The sequence below is a fragment of the Oncorhynchus masou genome, chromosome 5, assembly GCF_036934945.1.
Source record: "Oncorhynchus masou masou isolate Uvic2021 chromosome 5, UVic_Omas_1.1, whole genome shotgun sequence".
In the NCBI taxonomy this organism is placed as follows: domain Eukaryota; kingdom Metazoa; phylum Chordata; class Actinopteri; order Salmoniformes; family Salmonidae; genus Oncorhynchus; species Oncorhynchus masou.
The window spans coordinates 12,713,011-12,739,463 of NC_088216.1; the positions used below are offsets into that span (position 1 = coordinate 12,713,011).

General features: G+C 41.9%; 1 protein-coding gene across 1 annotated transcript in view; it reads right to left on the bottom strand.

Moving 5' to 3' along the window:
- ldb1b (LIM-domain binding 1b) overlaps positions 1 to 26,453 on the bottom strand; it is a 58,358-nt gene that overhangs the window by 6,392 nt on the left and 25,513 nt on the right. Inside the window, 8 exon segments of the mRNA XM_064960710.1 lie at positions 11,884 to 11,967; positions 12,491 to 12,613; positions 12,880 to 13,052; positions 14,322 to 14,424; positions 15,849 to 15,924; positions 17,722 to 17,766; positions 18,080 to 18,130; positions 18,132 to 18,180. Of these exon segments, the coding sequence (XP_064816782.1) occupies positions 11,884 to 11,967; positions 12,491 to 12,613; positions 12,880 to 13,052; positions 14,322 to 14,424; positions 15,849 to 15,924; positions 17,722 to 17,766; positions 18,080 to 18,130; positions 18,132 to 18,180 (704 nt within the window).

A 26,453-nucleotide genomic window follows, 5' to 3' on the forward strand; every position in this document is an offset into this window, starting at 1 on the left:
CTACCCTACCTATCAGTACTATGTACTACCCTACCTATCAGTACTGTGTACTACCCTACCTATCAGTACTATGTACTACCCTACCTATCAGTACTATGTTAAACTACTACTATACCTATCAGTACTGTGTACTACCCTACCTATCAGTACTATGTTAAACTACTACTATACCTATCAGTACTGTGTACTACCCTACCTATCAGTACTGTGTTAAACTACTACTATACCTATCAGTACTGTGTACTACCCTACCTATCAGTACTATGTACTACCCTACCTATCAGTACTGTGTACTACCCTACCTATCAGTACTGTGTTAAACTACTACCCTACCTATCAGTACTGTGTACTACCCTACCTATCAGTACTGTGTTAAACTACTACCCTACCTATCAGTACTATGTACTACTATACCTATCAGTACTATGTACTACCCTACCTATCAGTACTATGTACTACCCTACCTATCAGTACTATGTTAAACTACCACTATACCTATCAGTACTATGTTAAACTACTACTATACCTATCAGTACTATGTACTACCCTACCTATCAGTACTATGTTAAACTACTACCCTACCTATCAGTACTATGTACTACCCTACCTATCAGTACTATGTACTACCCTACCTATCAGTACTATGTTAAACTACTACCCTACCTATCAGTACTATGTTAAACTACTACTATACCTATCAGTACTATGTACTACTATACCTATCAGTACTATGTACTACCCTACCTATCAGTACTATGTACTACCCTACCTATCAGTACTATGTTAAACTACTACTATACCTATCAGTACAATGTACTACCCTACCTATCAGTACTATGTTAAACTACTACTATACCTATCAGTACTATGTACTACCCTACCTATCAGTACTATGTACTACCCTACCTATCAGTACTATGTTAAACTACTACTATACCTATCAGTACTATGTACTACCCTACCTATCAGTACTATGTTAAACTACTACTATACCTATCAGTACTATGTACTACCCTACCTATCAGTACTATGTACTACCCTACCTATCAGTACTATGTTAAACTACCCTACCTATCAGTACTGTTAAACTACTACTATACCTATCAGTACTATGTACTACCCTACCTATCAGTACTATGTACTACCCTACCTATCAGTACTATGTACTACCCTACCTATCAGTACTATGTTAAACTACTACTATACCTATCAGTACTATGTTAAACTACTACCCTACCTATCAGTACTATGTACTACCCTACCTATCAGTACTGTTAAACTACTACTATACCTATCAGTACTATGTACTACCCTACCTATCAGTACTATGTACTACCCTACCTATCAGTACTATGTACTACCCTACCTATCAGTACTATGTTAAACTACTACTATACCTATCAGTACTATGTTAAACTTCTACTATACCTATCAGTACTATGTACTACCCTACCTATCAGTACTATGTTAAACTACTACCCTACCTATCAGTACCAGGTTAAACTACTACTATACCTATCAGTACTATGTACTACCCTACCTATCAGTACTATGTACTACCCTACCTATCAGTACTATGTACTACCCTACCTATCAGTACTATATTAAACTACTACTATACCTATCAGTACTATGTACTACCCTACCTATCAGTACTATGTTAAACTACCCTACCTATCAGTACTATGTTAAACTACTACCCTACCTATCAGTACTATGTTAAACTACTACCCTACCTATCAGTACTATGTACTACCCTACCTATCAGTACTATGTACTACCCTACCTATCAGTACTATGTACTACCCTACCTATCAGTACTATGTACTACCCTACCTATCAGTACTATGTTAAACTACCACTATACCTATCAGTACTATGTTAAACTACTACTATACCTATCAGTACTATGTACTACCCTACCTATCAGTACTATGTTAAACTACTACCCTACCTATCAGTACTATGTACTACCCTACCTATCAGTACTATGTACTACCCTACCTATCAGTACTGTGTACTACCCTACCTTTCAGTACTATGTACTACCCTACCTATCAGTACTATGTACTACCCTACCTATCAGTACTATGTACTACCCTACCTATCAGTACTATGTTAAACTACTACCCTACCTATCAGTACTATGTTAAACTACTACTATACCTATCAGTACTGTGTACTACCCTACCTATCAGTACTGTGTTAAACTACTACTATACCTATCAGTACTGTGTACTACCCTACCTATCAGTACTATGTACTACCCTACCTATCAGTACTATGTACTACCCTACCTATCAGTACTGTGTACTACCCTACCTATCAGTACTGTGTACTACCCTACCTATCAGTACTATGTTAAACTACTACCCTACCTATCAGTACTATGTACTACCCTACCTATCAGTACTGTGTACTACCCTACCTATCAGTACTATGTACTACCCTACCTATCAGTACTATGTTAAACTACTACTATACCTATCAGTACTGTGTACTACCCTACCTATCAGTACTATGTTAAACTACTACTATACCTATCAGTACTGTGTACTACCCTACCTATCAGTACTGTGTTAAACTACTACTATACCTATCAGTACTGTGTACTACCCTACCTATCAGTACTATGTACTACCCTACCTATCAGTACTGTGTACTACCCTACCTATCAGTACTGTGTTAAACTACTACCCTACCTATCAGTACTGTGTACTACCCTACCTATCAGTACTGTGTTAAACTACTACCCTACCTATCAGTACTATGTACTACTATACCTATCAGTACTATGTACTACCCTACCTATCAGTACTATGTACTACCCTACCTATCAGTACTATGTTAAACTACCACTATACCTATCAGTACTATGTTAAACTACTACTATACCTATCAGTACTATGTACTACCCTACCTATCAGTACTATGTTAAACTACTACCCTACCTATCAGTACTATGTACTACCCTACCTATCAGTACTATGTACTACCCTACCTATCAGTACTATGTTAAACTACTACCCTACCTATCAGTACTATGTTAAACTACTACTATACCTATCAGTACTATGTACTACTATACCTATCAGTACTATGTACTACCCTACCTATCAGTACTATGTACTACCCTACCTATCAGTACTATGTTAAACTACTACTATACCTATCAGTACAATGTACTACCCTACCTATCAGTACTATGTTAAACTACTACTATACCTATCAGTACTATGTACTACCCTACCTATCAGTACTATGTACTACCCTACCTATCAGTACTATGTTAAACTACTACTATACCTATCAGTACTATGTACTACCCTACCTATCAGTACTATGTTAAACTACTACTATACCTATCAGTACTATGTACTACCCTACCTATCAGTACTATGTACTACCCTACCTATCAGTACTATGTACTACCCTACCTATCAGTACTGTTAAACTACTACTATACCTATCAGTACTATGTACTACCCTACCTATCAGTACTATGTACTACCCTACCTATCAGTACTATGTACTACCCTACCTATCAGTACTATGTTAAACTACTACTATACCTATCAGTACTATGTTAAACTACTACCCTACCTATCAGTACTATGTACTACCCTACCTATCAGTACTATGTACTACCCTACCTATCAGTACTATGTACTACCCTACCTATCAGTACTATGTTAAACTACTACTATACCTATCAGTACAATGTACTACCCTACCTATCAGTACTGTTAAACTACTACTATACCTATCAGTACTATGTACTACCCTACCTATCAGTACTATGTACTACCCTACCTATCAGTACTATGTACTACCCTACCTATCAGTACTATGTTAAACTACTACTATACCTATCAGTACTATGTTAAACTTCTACTATACCTATCAGTACTATGTACTACCCTACCTATCAGTACTATGTTAAACTACTACCCTACCTATCAGTACTATGTTAAACTACTACTATACCTATCAGTACTATGTACTACCCTACCTATCAGTACTATGTACTACCCTACCTATCAGTACTATGTACTACCCTACCTATCAGTACTATATTAAACTACTACTATACCTATCAGTACTATGTACTACCCTACCTATCAGTACTATGTTAAACTACCCTACCTATCAGTACTATGTTAAACTACTACTATACCTATCAGTACTATGTTAAACTACTACCCTACCTATCAGTACTATGTTAAACTACTACCCTACCTATCAGTACTATGTTAAACTACTACCCTACCTATCAGTACTATGTACTACCCTACCTATCAGTACTATGTACTACCCTACCTATCAGTACTATGTACTACCCTACCTATCAGTACTATGTTAAACTACCACTATACCTATCAGTACTATGTTAAACTACTACTATACCTATCAGTACTATGTACTACCCTACCTATCAGTACTATGTTAAACTACTACCCTACCTATCAGTACTATGTACTACCCTACCTATCAGTACTATGTACTACCCTACCTATCAGTACTATGTTAAACTACTACCCTACCTATCAGTACTATGTTAAACTACTACTATACCTATCAGTACTATGTACTACTATACCTATCAGTACTATGTACTACCCTACCTATCAGTACTATGTACTACCCTACCTATCAGTACTATGTTAAACTACTACTATACCTATCAGTACAATGTACTACCCTACCTATCAGTACTATGTTAAACTACTACTATACCTATCAGTACTATGTACTACCCTACCTATCAGTGCTATGTACTACCCTACCTATCAGTACTATGTTAAACTACTACTATACCTATCAGTACTATGTACTACCCTACCTATCAGTACTATGTTAAACTACTACTATACCTATCAGTACTATGTACTACCCTACCTATCAGTACTATGTACTACCCTACCTATCAGTACTATGTACTACCCTACCTATCAGTACTGTTAAACTACTACTATACCTATCAGTACTATGTACTACCCTACCTATCAGTACTATGTACTACCCTACCTATCAGTACTATGTACTACCCTACCTATCAGTACTATGTTAAACTACTACTATACCTATCAGTACTATGTTAAACTACTACCCTACCTATCAGTACTATGTACTACCCTACCTATCAGTACTGTTAAACTACTACTATACCTATCAGTACTATGTACTACCCTACCTATCAGTACTATGTACTACCCTACCTATCAGTACTATGTACTACCCTACCTATCAGTACTATGTTAAACTACTACTATACCTATCAGTACTATGTTAAACTTCTACTATACCTATCAGTACTATGTACTACCCTACCTATCAGTACTATGTTAAACTACTACCCTACCTATCAGTACTATGTTAAACTACTACTATACCTATCAGTACTATGTACTACCCTACCTATCAGTACTATATACTACCCTACCTATCAGTACTATGTACTACCCTACCTATCAGTACTATATTAAACTACTACTATACCTATCAGTACTATATACTACCCTACCTATCAGTACTATGTTAAACTACCCTACCTATCAGTACTATGTTAAACTACTACTATACCTATCAGTACTATGTTAAACTACTACCCTACCTATCAGTACTATGTTAAACTACTACCCTACCTATCAGTACTATGTACTACCCTACCTATCAGTACTATGTACTACCCTACCTATCAGTACTATGTACTACCCTACCTATCAGTACTATGTTTAACATAGTACTGATAGGTATAGTAGTAGTTTAACATAGTACTGATAGGTATCAGTACTGATAGGTAGGGTAAATAGTACTGATAGGTAGGTATACATAGTACTGATAGGTAGGGTATTTAACATAGTACTGATAGGTAGGGTTGTGTTTAACATAGTACTGATAGGTATAGTAGTAGTTTAACTACTACCCTACCTATCAGTACTATGTACTACCCTACCTATCAGTACTGTTAAACTACTACTATACCTATCAGTACTATGTACTACCCTACCTATCAGTACTATGTACTACCCTACCTATCAGTACTATGTACTACCCTACCTATCAGTACTATGTTAAACTACTACTATACCTATCAGTACTATGTTAAACTTCTACTATACCTATCAGTACTATGTACTACCCTACCTATCAGTACTATGTACTACCCTACCTATCAGTACTATGTTAAACTACTACCCTACCTATCAGTACTATGTTAAACTACTACTATACCTATCAGTACTATGTACTACCCTACCTATCAGTACTATGTACTACCCTACCTATCAGTACTATGTTAAACTACTACTATACCTATCAGTACTATGTTAAACTACTACTATACCTATCAGTACTATGTACTACCCTACCTATCAGTACTATGTACTACCCTACCTATCAGTACTATGTACTACCCTACCTATCAGTACTATATTAAACTACTACTATACCTATCAGTACTATGTACTACCCTACCTATCAGTACTATGTTAAACTACCCTACCTATCAGTACTATGTTAAACTACTACTATACCTATCAGTACTATGTTAAACTACTACCCTACCTATCAGTACTATGTTAAACTACTACCCTACCTATCAGTACTATGTACTACCCTACCTATCAGTACTATGTACTACCCTACCTATCAGTACTATGTACTACCCTACCTATCAGTACTATGTACTACCCTACCTATCAGTACTATGTACTACCCTACCTATCAGTACTATGTACTACCCTACCTATCAGTACTATATTAAACTACTACTATACCTATCAGTACTATGTACTACCCTACCTATCAGTACTATGTTAAACTACTACTATACCTATCAGTACTATGTACTACCCTACCTATCAGTACTATGTTAAACTACTACTATACCTATCAGTACTATGTTAAACTACTACCCTACCTATCAGTACTATGTTAAACTACTACCCTACCTATCAGTACTATGTACTACCCTACCTATCAGTACTATGTACTACCCTACCTATCAGTACTATGTACTACCCTACCTATCAGTACTATGTTAAACTACTACTATACCTATCAGTACTATGTACTACCCTACCTATCAGTACTATGTACTACCCTACCTATCAGTACTATGTACTACCCTACCTATCAGTACTATGTTAAACTACTACTATACCTATCAGTACTATGTTAAACTACTACCCTACCTATCAGTACTATGTTAAACTACTACCCTACCTATCAGTACTATGTACTACCCTACCTATCAGTACTATGTACTACCCTACCTATCAGTACTATGTACTACCCTACCTATCAGTACTATGTTTAACATAGTACTGATAGGTATCAGTAGTAGTTTAACATAGTACTGATAGGTAGGGTACCTATCAGTACTGATGGTAAACTACTACTATACTATAGGTAGGGTATGTACATAATACTGATAGGTAGGGTAGTAGTTTAACATAGTACTGATAGGTAGGGTAGTAGTTTAACATAGTACTGATAGGTATAGTAGTAGTTTAACTACTACCCTACCTATCAGTACTATGTACTACCCTACCTATCAGTACTGTTAAACTACTACTATACCTATCAGTACTATGTACTACCCTACCTATCAGTACTATGTACTACCCTACCTATCAGTACTATGTACTACCCTACCTATCAGTACTATGTTAAACTACTACTATACCTATCAGTACTATGTTAAACTTCTACTATACCTATCAGTACTATGTACTACCCTACCTATCAGTACTATGTACTACCCTACCTATCAGTACTATGTTAAACTACTACCCTACCTATCAGTACTATGTTAAACTACTACTATACCTATCAGTACTATGTACTACCCTACCTATCAGTACTATGTACTACCCTACCTATCAGTACTATGTTAAACTACTACTATACCTATCAGTACTATGTTAAACTACTACTATACCTATCAGTACTATGTACTACCCTACCTATCAGTACTATGTACTACCCTACCTATCAGTACTATATTAAACTACTACTATACCTATCAGTACTATGTACTACCCTACCTATCAGTACTATGTTAAACTACCCTACCTATCAGTACTATGTTAAACTACTACTATACCTATCAGTACTATGTTAAACTACTACCCTACCTATCAGTACTATGTTAAACTACTACCCTACCTATCAGTACTATGTACTACCCTACCTATCAGTACTATGTACTACCCTACCTATCAGTACTATGTACTACCCTACCTATCAGTACTATGTACTACCCTACCTATCAGTACTATATTAAACTACTACTATACCTATCAGTACTATGTACTACCCTACCTATCAGTACTATGTTAAACTACTACTATACCTATCAGTACTATGTACTACCCTACCTATCAGTACTATGTTAAACTACTACCCTACCTATCAGTACTATGTTAAACTACTACCCTACCTATCAGTACTATGTACTACCCTACCTATCAGTACTATGTACTACCCTACCTATCAGTACTATGTACTACCCTACCTATCAGTACTATGTACTACCCTACCTATCAGTACTATGTTAAACTACTACTATACCTATCAGTACTATGTACTACCCTACCTATCAGTACTATGTACTACCCTACCTATCAGTACTATGTACTACCCTACCTATCAGTACTATGTACTACCCTACCTATCAGTACTATGTTAAACTACTACTATACCTATCAGTACTATGTACTACCCTACCTATCAGTACTATGTACTACCCTACCTATCAGTACTATGTACTACCCTACCTATCAGTACTATGTTAAACTACTACTATACCTATCAGTACTATGTACTACCCTACCTATCAGTACTATGTACTACCCTACCTATCAGTACTATATTAAACTACTACTATACCTATCAGTACTATGTTAAAACTACTACCCTACCTATCAGTACTATGTTAAACTACCACTATACATATTAGTACTATGTTAAAACTACTACCCTACCTATCAGTACTATATTAAACTACTACTATACCTATCAGTACTATGTTAAAACTACTACCCTACCTATCAGTACTATGTTAAACTACTACTATACCTATCAGTACTATGTACTACCCTACCTATCAGTACTATGTACTACCCTACCTATCAGTACTATATTAAACTACTACTATACCTATCAGTACTATGTTAAAACTACTACCCTACCTATCAGTACTATGTTAAACTACTACTATACCTATCAGTACTATGTACTACCCTACCTATCAGTACTGTTAAACTACTACTATACCTATCAGTACTATGTACTACCCTACCTATCAGTACTATGTACTACCCTACCTATCAGTACTATGTACTACCCTACCTATCAGTACTATGTTAAACTACTACTATACCTATCAGTACTATGTTAAACTACTACCCTACCTATCAGTACTATGTACTACCCTACCTATCAGTACTGTTAAACTACTACTATACCTATCAGTACTATGTACTACCCTACCTATCAGTACTATGTACTACCCTACCTATCAGTACTATGTACTACCCTACCTATCAGTACTATGTTAAACTACTACTATACCTATCAGTACTATGTTAAACTTCTACTATACCTATCAGTACTATGTACTACCCTACCTATCAGTACTATGTACTACCCTACCTATCAGTACTATGTTAAACTACTACCCTACCTATCAGTACTATGTTAAACTACTACTATACCTATCAGTACTATGTACTACCCTACCTATCAGTACTATGTACTACCCTACCTATCAGTACTATGTTAAACTACTACTATACCTATCAGTACTATGTTAAACTACTACTATACCTATCAGTACTATGTACTACCCTACCTATCAGTACTATGTACTACCCTACCTATCAGTACTATGTACTACCCTACCTATCAGTACTATATTAAACTACTACTATACCTATCAGTACTATGTACTACCCTACCTATCAGTACTATGTTAAACTACCCTACCTATCAGTACTATGTTAAACTACTACTATACCTATCAGTACTATGTTAAACTACTACCCTACCTATCAGTACTATGTTAAACTACTACCCTACCTATCAGTACTATGTACTACCCTACCTATCAGTACTATGTACTACCCTACCTATCAGTACTATGTACTACCCTACCTATCAGTACTATGTACTACCCTACCTATCAGTACTATGTACTACCCTACCTATCAGTACTATATTAAACTACTACTATACCTATCAGTACTATGTACTACCCTACCTATCAGTACTATGTTAAACTACTACTATACCTATCAGTACTATGTACTACCCTACCTATCAGTACTATGTTAAACTACTACTATACCTATCAGTACTATGTTAAACTACTACCCTACCTATCAGTACTATGTTAAACTACTACCCTACCTATCAGTACTATGTACTACCCTACCTATCAGTACTATGTACTACCCTACCTATCAGTACTATGTACTACCCTACCTATCAGTACTATGTTAAACTACTACTATACCTATCAGTACTATGTACTACCCTACCTATCAGTACTATGTACTACCCTACCTATCAGTACTATGTACTACCCTACCTATCAGTACTATGTTAAACTACTACTATACCTATCAGTACTATGTACTACCCTACCTATCAGTACTATGTACTACCCTACCTATCAGTACTATATTAAACTACTACTATACCTATCAGTACTATGTTAAAACTACTACCCTACCTATCAGTACTATGTTAAACTACCACTATACATATTAGTACTATGTTAAAACTACTACCCTACCTATCAGTACTATATTAAACTACTACTATACCTATCAGTACTATGTTAAAACTACTACCCTACCTATCAGTACTATGTTAAACTACTACTATACCTATCAGTACTATGTACTACCCTACCTATCAGTACTATGTACTACCCTACCTATCAGTACTATATTAAACTACTACTATACCTATCAGTACTATGTTAAAACTACTACCCTACCTATCAGTACTATGTTAAACTACTACTATACCTATCAGTACTATGTTAAACTACTACTATACCTATCAGTACTATGTACTACCCTACCTATCAGTACTATATTAAACTACTACTATACCTATCAGTACTATGTTAAAACTACTACCCTACCTATCAGTACTATATTAAACTACTACTATACCTATCAGTACTATGTTAAAACTACTACCCTACCTATCAGTACTATGTTAAACTACTACTATACCTATCAGTACTATGTTAAACTACTACCCTACCTATCAGTACTATGTTAAACTACCACTATACATATTAGTACCCTGTACTACCCTACCTATCAGTACTATGTTAAACTACCACTATACATATTAGTACTATGTTAAACTACTACTACTACGTAGAAAAAGTGCTGTAATTTCTAGACGGTTCACCCGATATGGATGAACATACCCTTAAATGAACGCTGACAGTTTGTTTGCACTTTAACCTCACAGTCATTTATGTTGTTGTTGATGTTTGTGTGTACTCACTGGGAGGTAGTGATCTATGTGTTGTTGTTGTTGATGTTTGTGTGTACTCACTGAGAGGTAGGGTTCTACGTTTGTTGTTGTTGATGTTTGTGTGTACTCACTGAGAGGTAGGGTTCTACGTTTGTTGTTGTTGATGTTTTTGTGTACTCACTGGGAGGTAGTGATCTATGTGTTGTTGATGTTTGTGTGTACTCACTGGGAGGTAGTGATCTATGTGTTGTTGTTGTTGATGTTTGTGTGTACTCACTGGGAGGTAGTGATCTATGTGTTGTTGTTGATGTTTGTGTGTACTCCCTGGGAGGTAGGGATCTGCATTTGTTGTTGTTGATATTTGTGTGTACTCACTCGGAGGTAGTTGAGGGTGGAGTTCGACAGTCCACATCTGGTGATGTTCTTAGACAGCTGGTCTAACATCTGGGGGTCCTGGGCCTGTAGGGTTAGAGGTCAGAGGTTTGAGAGATCAGGGGTCCGAGTCGTCAGGGGTCCGAGAGGTCAGGGGTCCGAGAGGTCAGGGGTCCGAGAGGTCAGGGGTGCGAGAGGTCAGGGGTGCGAGAGGTCAGGGGTGCGAGAGGTCAGGGGTGCGAGAGGTCAGGGGTTGAAGAGGTCAGGGGTCCGAGAGGTCAGGGTTCCGAGAGGTCAGGGTTCCGAGAAGTCAGGGTTCCGAGAAGTCAGGGTTCCGAGAGGTCAGGGGTCCGAGAGGTCAGGGGTTCGAGAGGTCAGGGGTGCGAGAGGTCAGGGGTGCGAGAGGTCAGGTGTGCGAGAGGTCAGGGGTGCGAGAGGTCAGGGGTGCGAGAGGTCAGGGGTGCGAGAGGTCAGGGGTGCGAGAGGTCAGGGGTGCGAGAGGTCAGGGTGCGAGAGGTCAGGGGTGCGAGAGGTCAGGGGTGCGAGAGGTCACCATGTATTGATCTGTCTCCCATCGCTATTAGACAACAGGTGAATGTGTTTAACTCACGTGCATGGCCAGTATACTGCGTGGTATCAGTTCACGGTGCTGTCGGATGCTGAAGTGCCACGTCTTGATCCTCATCATGTCGTCAAACATGAACTCCAGGTACAGACGACCCTCCACACACACCTAGAGGGGTCAGAGGTCAGCGTTGCACTTTCTACAAAAGGAGATCACGAAAGTTATGTTCCGAATATTTGTTGCGCGCAAAGATAGCAATTCACCAGCAACTATGTGCCGAATCCTAGCATGACTTACATGTGTAGACTTTCACATAGAAGATGCACTGAACTCCTTCAGTTGAGTTATAAATGCAGATTTTGATGTTAGGAATCTCCCTCATGTTTACAATAGTGTCCGCAGGAAAGACATAGCCTACGCACACACACACACACCTGTGTGAACATGGGTTTTCCGTTCTGCGTAACCATGGTACACTGGTCACAGTCCAGCGAGACGAAGTTGTTGTGGAAGGACTCTTTGGGGTGCTTCAACACGTAGTAGAGGTCGGTGGCGCCCCCCTCGAATATACTCCGGAAGTACCGCGGGATCAACGTCCGGCCAATCGCTGCGGAGGAGGAGGAGGAGACAGGAAGCAGAAGAACAGTGGAGCGTAAGTACACAACAACAGAGTCTCATAGGGTGGTTTCCCAGACACACATTATCCCTGGTCCTGAACCAATCAGCCAGATCAACGGAGGATCCAGGCTTCGTCTGTGTCCAGGAAACTGGCCGTATTCATTACAAAACAGACTACAATCATGACTTTTTGGCACTAACTCTTTTGCATTGACTATGCACACACACTCACCCCAACAAACACACACACACACTCACTCACCCAATCAAACACACACACACACACACTCACCCAAACACACACACACACACACACGCATAATGACACCACACATACTTCCACTCCAACACACACTATATATTCCCACACACACACTCACCCAAACACACACACACACAGCACACTTTCATACTCGCTACCAAAGCTGCTGCTACTGTCTGTTATCTATCCTGTTGCCGAGTCACTTCAGCCCTACCTATATGTACAGTATATAGCTACCTCAATTACCTCATAGCCCTGCACAATGACTCAGTACGGGTACTCACTGTATATAACCATGTTATTACCTCATAGCCCTGCACAATGACTCAGTACTGGTACTCACTGTATATAACCATGTTATTACCTCATATCCCTACACAATGACTCAGTACGGGTACTCACAGTATATAACCATGTTATTACCTCATATCCCTGCACATTGGCTCAGTACTGGTACTCACTGTATATAACCATGTTATTATCTCATAGCCCTGCACAATGACTCAGTACTGGTACTCACTGTATATAACCATGTTATTACCTCATATCCCTGCACATTGACTCAGTACTGGTACTCACTGTATATAACCATGTTATTACCTCATATCCCTGCACAACAACTCAGTACTGGTACTTCCTGTACATAACCATGTTATTTTCACTGTGGATTTCTTCCTCGTGTCACAATTTCAATATTTTTTTTCTTTCATCTCTAACTATGCAGTGTTGGAAATAATTTCCCTGTTAGTCTACACCTGTTGTCTATGAAGCATTTCCCTGTTAGTCTACACCTGTTGTCTATGAAGCATTTCCCTGGTAGTCTACACCTGTTGTCTATGAAGCATTTCCCTGGTAGTCTACACCTGTTGTCTATGAAGCATTTCCCTGTTAGTCATGTGACCTAAAACATTTGAATCTAATAACAGGACGCAGAGAAAACAACAACAACTGTCTCTGTGTCCGTCTCTGTGTGTGTGTGTGTGTGTGTGTTCTTACTGTATCTCTTGGGCCCATCCTCCAGACAGAAGGTTATGGTCAACATGGCATCGTCCTCAAAGAACTCTGTAGTGAATGCATCCCACCACAGATTATCACATTCCTAGAGAGAGGAGAGAAAGAGAGAGAGAGGGATAGGGATAGGGAGAGAGAGAGAGAGAGGGATAGGGAGAGGGAGAGAGAGAGAGGGATAGGGAGAGGGAGAGAGAGAGAGAGAGAGGGAGAGAGAGAGAGGGATAGGGAGAGGGAGAGAGAGAGGGGATAGGGATAGGGAGAGAGAGAGAGAGAGAGAGGATAGGGAGAGGGAGAGAGAGAGAGGGATAGGGAGAGAGAGAGAGAGAGAGAGAGGGATAGGGAGAGGGAGAGAGAGAGAGGGATAGGGAGAGGGAGAGAGAGAGAGGGGATAGGGAGAGGGAGAGAGAGAGGGATAGGGAGAGGGAGAGAAAGAGAGAGAGAGGGATAGGGAGAGGGAGAGAGAGAGAGGGATAGGGAGAGGGAGAGAAAGAGAGAGAGAGGGAGAGAGGGAGAGGGAGAGGGAGAGAGAGAGAGGGATAGGGAGAGGGAGAGAAAGAGAGAGAGAGGGATAGGGAGAGGGAGAGAGAGAGAGGGAGAGGGAGAGAAAGAGAGAGAGAGGGATAGGGAGAGGGAGAGAGAGAGAGGGATAGGGAGAGGGAGAGAGAGAGAGATATGGAGAAAGGAGAGAGAGGGGAATAGTTAGCAACATGTTAAAATCAGCCTAGTAGGTACTAAAAAAAATAACTCTGTAGTGAATGCATCCTACCACAGATTATCACAGTGCTGGAGAGAGGAGAGGGGGAGTTAGCACAGTATTCAGTATGGTAGTCTTAGTAAAATGACGTGAGAACGAGGGGGAAGAAGAATGATAGACAGACAGGCAGACAGACGTGCAGACAGACAGACGGGCAGACAGACAGACGTGCAGACAGATAGACGGGCAGACAGATAGACGGGCAGACAGACAGACGGGCAGACAGACAGACGGGCAGACAGACAGACGTGCAGACAGACAGACATGCAGACGTGCTGACAGATAGACGGGCAGACAGACATGCAGACGGGCAGACAGACAGACGGGCAGACAGACAGACGGGCAGACCGACAGACGGGCAGACAGACAGACGGGCAGACAGACGGGCAGACAGACGGGCAGACAGACAGATGTGCAGACAGACGGGCAGACAGACAGACGGGCAGACAGACAAACGGGCAGACAGACAAACGGGCAGACAGACGGGCAGACAGATAGACATGCAGACAGACAGACATGCAGACAGGAAGACGGGCAGACAGACAGACAGACGTGCAGACAGACAGACGTGCAAACAGACAGACGTGCAGACAGATAAACGGGCAGACAGACATACAGACAGAGGTGCAGACAGATAGACGGGCAGACAGATAGACGGGCAGACAGATAGACGGGCAGACAGATAGACGGGCAGACAGACAGACGGGCAGACAGACAGACGGGCAGAGAGATGAAGTTAGCGTTCAGCTCCATTCTACCTCCGTCCAGTTCTGTAGTCGTTTGTTGAGCTCAAATATCCTGTAGTCTGTCTGGTTCCCGTATGGTGTGTGTCTCCTGAGACAGACAGGAAAGGTTAGATGGACTTGGGCCAAGTAACGGCGCCTCTTATAGAAAACTGGCTTTAACCGCACCAAATATACAGTTGAAGTCGGAAGTTTACATACACCTTAGCCAAATACATTTAAACTCAGTTTTTCACAATTCCTGACATTTATCCTAGTAAGAATTCTCTGTTTTAGGTCAGTTAGGATCACCACTTTATTTTAAGAATGTGAAATGTCAGAATAATAGTAGAGAGAATTATTTATTTCAGCTTTTATTTCTTTCATCACATTCCCAGTGGGTCAGACGTTTACATGCACTCAATTAGTATTTGGTAGCATTGCCTTTAAATTGTTTCACTTGGGTCAAACGTTTCGGGTAGCCTTCCACAAGCTTCCCACAATAAGTTGGGTGAATATTGTCCCATTCCTCCTGACATAGCTGGTGTAACGGAGTCAGGTTTGTAGGCCTCCTTGCTCACACACGCTTTTTCAGTTCTGCCCACAAATTCTCTATAGGTTTGAGGTCAGGGCTTTGTGATGGTCACTCCAATACCTTGACTTTGTTGTCCTTAAGCCATTTTGCCACAACTTTGGAAGTATGCTTGGGATCATTGTCCATTTGGAAGACCCATTTGTGACCAAGCTTTAGATGTAGCTTCAATATATCCACATAATTTTCCTCCTCATGATGCCATCTATTTTGTGACATGCACCAGTCCCTCCTGCAGCAAAGCACCCCACAACATGATGCTGCCACCCCCGTGCTTTACGATTGAGATGGGGTTCTTCGGCTTGCAAGCCTCCCCCTTTTTCCTCCAAACATAACGATGGTCATTATGGCCAAACAGTTCTATTTGTTTCATCAGACCAGAGGACATACAATCTTTGTCCCCATGTGCAGTTGCAAACCGTAGTCTGGCTTTTATATGGCAGTTTTGGAACAGTGGCTTCTTCCTTGCTGAGCGGCCTTTCAGGTTATGTCGATATAGGACTTGTTTTACTGTGGATATAGATACTTTTGGACCTGTTTCCTCCAGCATCTTCACAAGGTCCTTTGCTGTTGTTCTGGGATTGATTTGCACTTTTCACACCAAAGTACGTTCATCTCTAGGAGACAGAATGCATCTCCTTCCTGAGCGGTATGACGGCTGTGTGGTCCCATGGTGTTTATACTTGTGTACTATTGTTTGTACAGATGAACGTGGTACCTTCAGGCGGTTGGAAATTGCTCCCAAGGATGAACCAGACTTGTGGAGGTCTACAATTATTTTTCTGAGGTCTTGATGGTCTTTGATTTCCCCATGATGTCAAGCAAAGAGGCACTGAGTTTGAAGGTAGGCCTTCAAATACATCCACAGGTACACCTCCTATTGACTCAAATTATGTCAATTAGCCTATCAGAAGCTTCTAAAGCCATGACATCATTTTCTGGAATTTTCCAAGCTGTTTAAATGCACAGTCAACTTAGTGTATGTAAACTTCTGACCCACTGGAATTGTGATACAGTGAACTATAAGTGAAATAATCTGTCTGTAAACAATTGTTGGAAAATTAACTTTTGTCACGCACAAAGTAGATTTGCCAAAACTACAGTTTGTTAACAAGAAATTTGTGGTTGAAAAACCAGTTTTAATGACTCCAACCTCAGTGTATGTAAACTTCCCACTTCAACAGTAAAATCTACTGGAACCTAAACTGAGTACAGGCACATATTTCAATCCACTAAAAACGCAGACGGTAGCAGAAATGGATGCAGGTCTGTGATATCTAGACCAGAAACATCCAGACTAGAAACTGTAAGTCTTACCCTATTCCAGGCTCCAGGTATGAGGGGGGGTACATGGGGGTTGGGCTGCAGAGAGAGAAAACAAACTGTCAAGGAAACATCTAGATTAATACACACAAAATGTGAATTGTAACTGTTGCCTGTTATCTGTAAGAACCAGATGAGACAGTTAGCCTAGACATGTACCCCCCCCCCCAAACACACACACACACACACACATCACCCTGAGATCTGGACGAGCTAGCAGGGCTTCCTGTAACAATCCATCTCGGGGGAGGAGCTAACCGCTCACCCCGACTCAGAAAGACACACACACACGCACTACATAAATGACACACAGAATGCAACAACGGGTCAGGTGTGTGTGCATCCTACTGACCCCAGGTCTCTGTCCAGCATGGTGCCGGGGTGGAACGGGGGAAGGAGCTGCCGTTGGGGGCTCCTTTGGAGAGTACAGCTTGAATGACTTGGAGGAACAGCCTGAAAGACAGAGAGCATGACAACTGTATGACTTGGAGGAACAGCCTGAAAGACAGAGAGCATGACCACTGAATGACTTGGAGGAACAGCCTGAAAGACAGAGAGCATGACCACTGAATGACTTGGAGGAACAGCCTGAAAGACAGAGAGCATGACAACTGAATGACTTGGAGGAACAGCCTGAAAGACAGAGAGCATGACCACTGAATGACTTGGAGGAACAGCCTGAAAGACAGAGAGCATGACAACTGAATGACTTGGAGGAACAGCCTGAAAGACAGAGAGCATGACCACTGAATGACTTGGAGGAACAGCCTGAAAGACAGAGAGCATGACCACTGAATGACTTGGAGGAACAGCCTGAAAGACAGAGAGCATGACCACTGAATGACTTGGAGGAACAGCCTGAAAGACAGAGAGCATGACAACTGAATGACTTGGAGGAACAGCCTGAAAGACAGAGAGCATGACAACTGTAACGGCTGAATAAGGAGCCGACGTACAGAACACGTGATGAGTTATTATAGTTCCAGTCGAAATGTGTCACTTCCTGGGCAACCAGACGACATTTGTTTACGACTTTACTTTCGGGGTTGTACACCGGCTTGAAAGGGGAATTTCACAGCTGTTTACATGGTACAATAAGTCTCCACAAGACACCTGCTTCATTTGTCACATGAACTGAAATGAAGAACTAGTAGAATTCTATCGACCAGGAAATGGCAGAACGACATCTTCATACTGCATCTTTAAGTGATCAGTGTGTGTGTGGACACTAGTAGGGACGACCAGTTCTGCCCTACTTTCACATGGCTGCACCCATTCACAGGTAAGCAGCCACACCACACACACACACACACACACACACACACACACTTTTCCTAACATAAAGGTGCAGGACAACAATTTCCCTAAACCAATAACTCTTGTACACACACGGCCTCTACACTGTATCCCCTCTCCCATCACAGCCACCCCTTCTTCTACGCCCCTAAACTGACCCCTTACACATTCTAACCCTCACTCTATCATAACAACCATCTAGCCAGTCCTACCCCTCCTCTCTATCATAACAACCATCTAGCCAGTCCTACCCCTCCTCTCTCTATCATAACAACCATCTAGCCAGTCCTACCCTTCCTCCTCTCTCTATAACAACCATCTAGCCAGTCCTACCCCTCCTCTCTCTATAACAACCATCTAGCCAGTCCTACCCCTCCTCTCTCTATAACAACCATCTAGCCAGTCCTACCCTTCCTCCTCTCTCTATAACAACCATCTAGCCAGTCCTACCCCTCCTTTCTCTATCATAACAACCATCTAGCCAGTCCTACCCCTCCTCTCTCTATCATAACAACCATCTAGCCAGTCCTACCCCTCCTCTCTCTATAACAACCATCTAGCCAGTCTTACCCCTCATCTCTCTATAACAACCATCTAGCCAGTCCTACCCCTCCTCTCTATCATAACAACCATCTAGCCAGTCCTACCCCTCCTCTCTATCATAACAACCATCTAGCCAGTCCTACCCCTCCTCTCTATCATAACAACCATCTTGCCAGTCCTACACCTCCTCTCTCTATAACAACCATCTAGCCAGTCCTACCCCTCCTCTCTCTATAACAACCATCTAGCCAGTCCTACCCCTCATCTCTCTATAACAACCATCTAGCCAGTCCTACCCCTCCTCTCTCTATAACAACCATCTAGCCAGTCCTACCCCTCATCTCTCTATAACAACCATCGAGCCAGTCCTACCCCTCCTCTCTCTATACCAACCATCTAGCCAGTCCTACCCTCCTCTCTCTATAACAACCATCTAGCCAGTCCTACCCTCATCTCTCTATAACAACCATCGAGCCAGTCCTACCCCTCCTCTCTCTATAACAACCATCTAGCCAGTCCTACCCCTCCTCTCTCTAACAACCATCTAGCCAGTCCTACCCCTCCTCCTCTCTATATCATAACAACCATCTAGCCAGTCCTACCCCTCCTCTCTCTATAACAACCATCTAGCCAGTCCTACCCCTCCTCCGTTCTCTATCATAACAACCATCTAGCCAGTCCTACCCCTCCTCTCTCTATAACAACCATCTAGCCAGTCCTACCCCTCATCTCTCTATAACAACCATCGAGCCAGTCCTACCCCTCCTCTCTCTATCATAACAACCATCTAGCCAGTCCTACCCCTCCTATCTCTATCATAACAACCATCTAGCCAGTTCTACCCCTCCTCCTCTCTATCATAACAACCATCTAGCCAGTCCTACCCCTCCTCCTCTCTCTATAACAACCATCTAGCCAGTCCTACCCTCCTCTCTCTATAACAACCATCTAGCCAGTCCTACCCCTCATCTCTCTATAACAACCATCGAGCCAGTCCTACCCTCCTCTCTCTATAACAACCATCTAGCCAGTCCTACCCCTCCTCTCTCTAACAACCATCTAGCCAGTCCTACCCCTCCTCCTCTCTATATCATAACAACCATCTAGCCAGTCCTACCCTCCTCTCTCTATAACAACCATCTAGCCAGTCCTACCCCTCCTCCGTTCTCTATCATAACAACCATCTAGCCAGTCCTACCCCTCCTCTCTCTATAACAACCATCTAGCCAGTCCTACCCCTCCTCTCTCTAACAACCATCTAGCCAGTCCTACCCCCTCCTCCTCTCTCTATCATAACAACCATCTAGCCAGTCCTACCCCTCCTCCGTTCTCTATCATAACAACCATCTAGCCAGTCCTACCCCTCCTCTCTCTAACAACCATCTAGCCAGTCCTACCCCTCCTCCTCTCTCTATCATAACAACCATCTAGCCAGTCCTACCCCTCCTCCGTTCTCTATCATAACAACCATCTAGCCAGTCCTACCCCTCCTCTCTCTATAACAACCATCTAGCCAGTCCTACCCTTCCTCTCTCTATCATAACAACCATCTAGCCAGTCCTACCCCTCCTCCTCTCTATATCATAACAACCATGTAGCCAGTCCTACCCCTCCTCTCTCTATAACAACCATCTAGCCAGTCCTACCCCTCCTCTCTCTATAACAACCATCTAGCCAGTCCTACCCCTCCTCTCTCTATAACAACCATCTAGCCAGTCCTACCCCTCCTCTCTCTATAACAACCATCTAGCCAGTCCTACCCTTCCTCTCTCTATCATAACAACCATCTTGCTAGTCCTACCCCTCCTCTCTCTATAACAACCATCTAGCCAGTCCTACCCCTCCTCTCTCTATCATAACAACCATCTAGCCAGTCTTACCCCTCCTCTCTCTATAACAACCATCTAGCCAGTCCTACCCCTCCTCTCTCTATCATAACAACCATCTAGCCAGTCTTACCCCTCCTCTCTCTATCATAACAACCATCTAGCCAGTCCTACCCCTCCTATCTCTATCATAACAACCATCTAGCCAGTTCTACCCCTCCTCCTCTCTATCATAACAACCATCTAGCCAGTCCTACCCCTCCTCTCTATCATAACAACCATCTAGCCAGTCCTACCCCTCCTCCTCTCTCTATAACAACCATCTAGCCAGTCCTACCCCTCCTCTCTCTATAACAACCATCTAGCCAGTCCTACCCCTCCTCTCTCTATAACAACCATCTAGCCAGTCCTACCCCTCCTCTCTCTATAACAACCATCTAGCCAGTCCTACCCCTCCTCTCTCTATCATAACAACCATCTAGCCAGTCCTACCCCTCCTCTCTATCATAACAACCATCTAGCCAGTCCTACCCCTCCTCTCTATCATAACAACCATCTAGCCAGTCCTACCCCTCCTCTCTCTATAACAACCATCTAGCCAGTCCTAACCCCTCCTCCTCTCTATCATAACAACCATCTAGCCAGTCCTACCCCTCCTCTCTATCATAACAACCATCTAGCCAGTCCTACCCCTCCTCTCTCTATAACAACCATCTAGCCAGTCCTACCCCTCCTCTCTCTATAACAACCATCTAGCCAGTCCTACCCCTCCTCTCTCTAACAACCATCTAGCCAGTCCTACCCCTCCTCTCTCTATAACAACCATCTAGCCAGTCCTACCCCCTCCTCTCTCTATAACAACCATCTAGCCAGTCCTACCCTCCTCTCTCTATCATAACAACCATCTAGCCAGTCCTACCCCTCCTCTCTATCATAACAACCATCTAGCCAGTCCTACCCCTCCTCCTCTCTCTATAACAACCATCTAGCCAGTCCTACCCCTCCTCCTCTCTCTATAACAACCATCTAGCCAGTCCTACCCCTCCTCTCTCTATAACAACCATCGAGCCAGTCCTACCCCTCCTCTCTCTATAACAACCATCTAGCCAGTCCTACCCCTCCTCTCTCTATCATAACAACCATCTAGCCAGTCCTACGCCTCCTCCTCTCTATCATAACAACCATGTAGCCAGTCCTACCCCTCCTCTCTCTATCACAACAATCATCTAGCCAGTCCTACCCCTCCTCCTCTCTATATCATAACAACCATCTAGCCAGTCCTACCCCTCCCCTCTCTATAACAACCATCTAGCCAGTCCTACCCCTCCTCTTCTCTATCAGGTTGATTTTATAGTTTGGTGACAGAAGCATGAGATCATCAGCAAACAGTAGACATTTGACTTCAGATTGTAGTAGGGTGAGGCCGGGTGCTGCAGACTGTTCTAGTGCCCTCCTAAACTCTCTCTCCCCCATGCACGCACTCTCCCTCCCTCTCCAAAAAACAACATTGGTTTCAAACTTTAACAAAGCGAACAACTCTATGTACAGTGACTAGTTTGAACAATTTACATAGTAAATAAAAAATATTTACAGGAGAAACTGTACAGATGCAAAATCTAGTTTCCTTCTGTTACCAAACTATCTGCACAGTGAGGGTAAAATCTCCCTCTGTTTCCTTCTGTTACCAAACTATCTGCACAGTGAGGGTAAAATCTCCCTCTGTTTCCTTCTGTTACCAAACTATCTGCACAGTGAGGGTAAAATCTCCCTCTGTTTCCTTCTGTTACCAAACTATCTGCACAGTGAGGGTAAAATCTCCCTCTGTTTCCTTCTGTTACCAAACTATCTGCACAGTGAGGGTAAAATCTCCCTCTGTTTCCTTCTGTTACCAAACTATCTGCACAGTTAGGGTAAAATCGCCCTCTGTTTCCTTCTGTTACCAAACTATCTGCACAGTTAGGGTAAAATCTCCCCCTGTTTCCTTCTGTTACCATACTATCTGCAAAAAGTAGTCAGAATTGTTTCACTTTGAAATCAATGGTTTTTGTTTGTTATATGTTTTAACATGAAAAAACATAGTTTTAGCGTTACCATGGAATTGCCCCCCACTCTATGTCATGTCCTTCTCCCAAACATCCTCTACCCCGTCTCCTTCTCACACCCCTCTACTCCACCCTCCTCTATGTCACGTGGCACCACGTACCGCTAGCAGCATTTAAGCCACATGCTGTTATGTGCGAGCTGTCTCGTCTAGTGGTTCCCATCCGGGGATACTAGGACCCCTGGGGGTACCTGGCCTATCCACAGGGGGAGCTTGAGAAGACCGATGAGACCACAGGCAGACTGGTGAAAGGTACAGGTAGTCCGGGCAGAGCAACATTCAGTTGGTGGCACAGTAACCGTAAAAGGTTGGGAGCACTGGTCTAGTCTTATAAAAGTGCAAGGGGCATAAAAAAAACATTATATAAGGATTTGGCAACTTGTTCTCATTCTGAGAAATAAGCATATTCTTATCCAGGAAGCCACTTGACTTCAACATCTTAACAAAATGAACAGGCTGTTGTTCCAACGGATGGAGACGGACAGGGGGTGTATTCATAACAGTTCAACTGTTACACCTTGTTAGCAAGCAGTTTTTTTTATTTAACTAGGCAAGTCAGTTAAGAACAAATTCTTATTTACAATGACGGCCCACCCCAGCCAAACCCGGATGACGCCAGGCCAATTGTGCCCTGCCCTATGGGACTCCCAATCATGGCTGGTTGTGATACAGCCTGGAATCGAACCAGGGTCTGTAGTGACGCCTCTAGCACTGAGATGCAGTGCCTTAGACCGCTTCGCTCCTCGGGAGCTAAATTATTAGCTGGCTACTCACTAGCACCTGGGCTTGTGCTTGAGAGATCATTTATGAGTTCATTTTCTACCAGAAGTTGGCCATTATTAGTGCACGGAGCGGGTTATATTTGTAACAAAAAGGGCATTTTCATAGACAGACTTGAAAGCCAGGGAGTATTGCAAAAAAATGTCATTTTTAGTAGTTCGTATGGTTGTGGAAGGCTTATATTTAACCAAGGAAACATTTTACAAGCCCTGAATTCATTAGATTATTGCTGAATGTTTAAAATGCAGTGTATTGACCTTTATTTGCGCAACAACTCTTGTTAAGAGAAAACATTTTTAAAAAATAATAGATATCGGCCATAAGTATATAAAAAATATGTTTTTTAGGCCATATCCCAACTCTGTGGAAGACCAATAACCCTATGATAATAGCTGCATCACAACAAAATGAATCAATACATTAATTAATTAATATTATTTCCATTACAAGCTAAGAGACTACAGTACAAACCCATTAGCTGTGTGTGTGTGTGTGTGTATAAAGAACCATTAGCTCCGTTCCTTTACATGGTGGTAAACGATGGGTCAGTCCAAATCAAATCAGCAACAAGCCACACTTCCTCTGCTGCAAATTACCCTCTCTACAACAACACACACAGGGGGGGAGGAGAGACAACTTCCTGTCTTTGAGATGTGATGGTGGTGGTAATCTGATTTCCCTGACTGTAAATCTGACCTGTCATCAGATCAGGGAGCCAAACACAACATTCTCAGAGGAATTCCATTCGAGAATTCACGATTACAACTAAAGCCTAAACCTTCACGAATATATAATAAATAAATGTCATTCTAGATTCTAAAACCAGCATTTCACAAACTACAAAGACTCTAGCCTACTATGGCTACATTCGAAGTTGATAGCTTGAGTATTTCTAATTTGATAACAAATTAAATAGCTAGCTAGATTGTTTACAAGAAAGCGTGTACGACAGTAGTAGTCAGCTACAAGTATAAGGACAGGAGTGTTTGTCAACAGTGACAAGCATCAGCTGTGGCTCCATGAGAAGTCAGCTAGCTCCAAGCTAACTGGCTAACTACAATGTTCCATGTAGTTAGCATTACAAGCAAGCTACATCCCAACGCCGGGGGTTCACATATTGTTGCAAAATGCATCGATTGTGTAGCTGCATTTGATGATAAATTGGCGTAACTGCAACAGTAGCAAACGGTGATAGGACATCTTCAATCAAAACAAAGCCATACAAAATCGCTGACTACACACAACAGCGACGTAGCAGGCCCAACACACAGCTAAACGCTCAACTAGCCGCCTCCAGTTACCTTCTCTGGCAAATGGCTAGCTAACGTGCTAACCAGTTAACATTTAGAATTGTTATAGCAAAAATGTCAGAAGATACGCGCAAACTACAGCCATGCACATACATTGCAGAAATGTATATTTTATTGTTTAATAAAACGTTAGAAATGATTATAATATAAATAGACGTTTGCGTTTGACCAATGTAACCCTTTACCTGCAAGAGAAGTCCCAACCAAAGAATGATGTTTACAGAACTGGGCGAGTAGCTACCGTGTAGCACGCTCCTTGCGTAAAACGCTACGGTGGCTGACTGGTTCGTCGTAACGTAGTACGTCCCACGTTTTTAGAATAAACCAACAAATATTATAACGGGAATACTGGACCAGAAAATACGGACAATGAGAAATAGGTTATTTTATCCCTCATGGGGCCTTGTCGGTGGACACAAGCCTGCAGTCGATTTTACGTACAGACCCAGATAAGTCCTTTGTTCATGGGCAAACATGAACAATAGCTCTTGGCCCTCCCTCCTCCTTCTCTCTCTCTCTCAAGCGCTCACTCGCTTGTGCGCTGCTCCTCTCCTCCAGTCCAGTCACCCGCGCTCTCTCTCTATCCTTAGAATGAAAGATCCGGTAGAACGAGAGAACACCGCCCGCCACCTCCTTACTCTCGTACCCTATCCAGTCTCCCTTCCCCCTCTGTCCTTCTACAACACAGCGCATAGGTTGTTGGCTACGCATTGTTTCTGTACCATCGCTGAGCTCTCTCTATCGCCATAACTGACATGTATGGAAATTGACCTAATCCTCAGAGAGAAAACCTTCTGCGACAGAACCGAACAGAGACGTGTGTTAGGCTAATTATGGTCGGACAATAATGGAATAGTGCGATGATGGGCG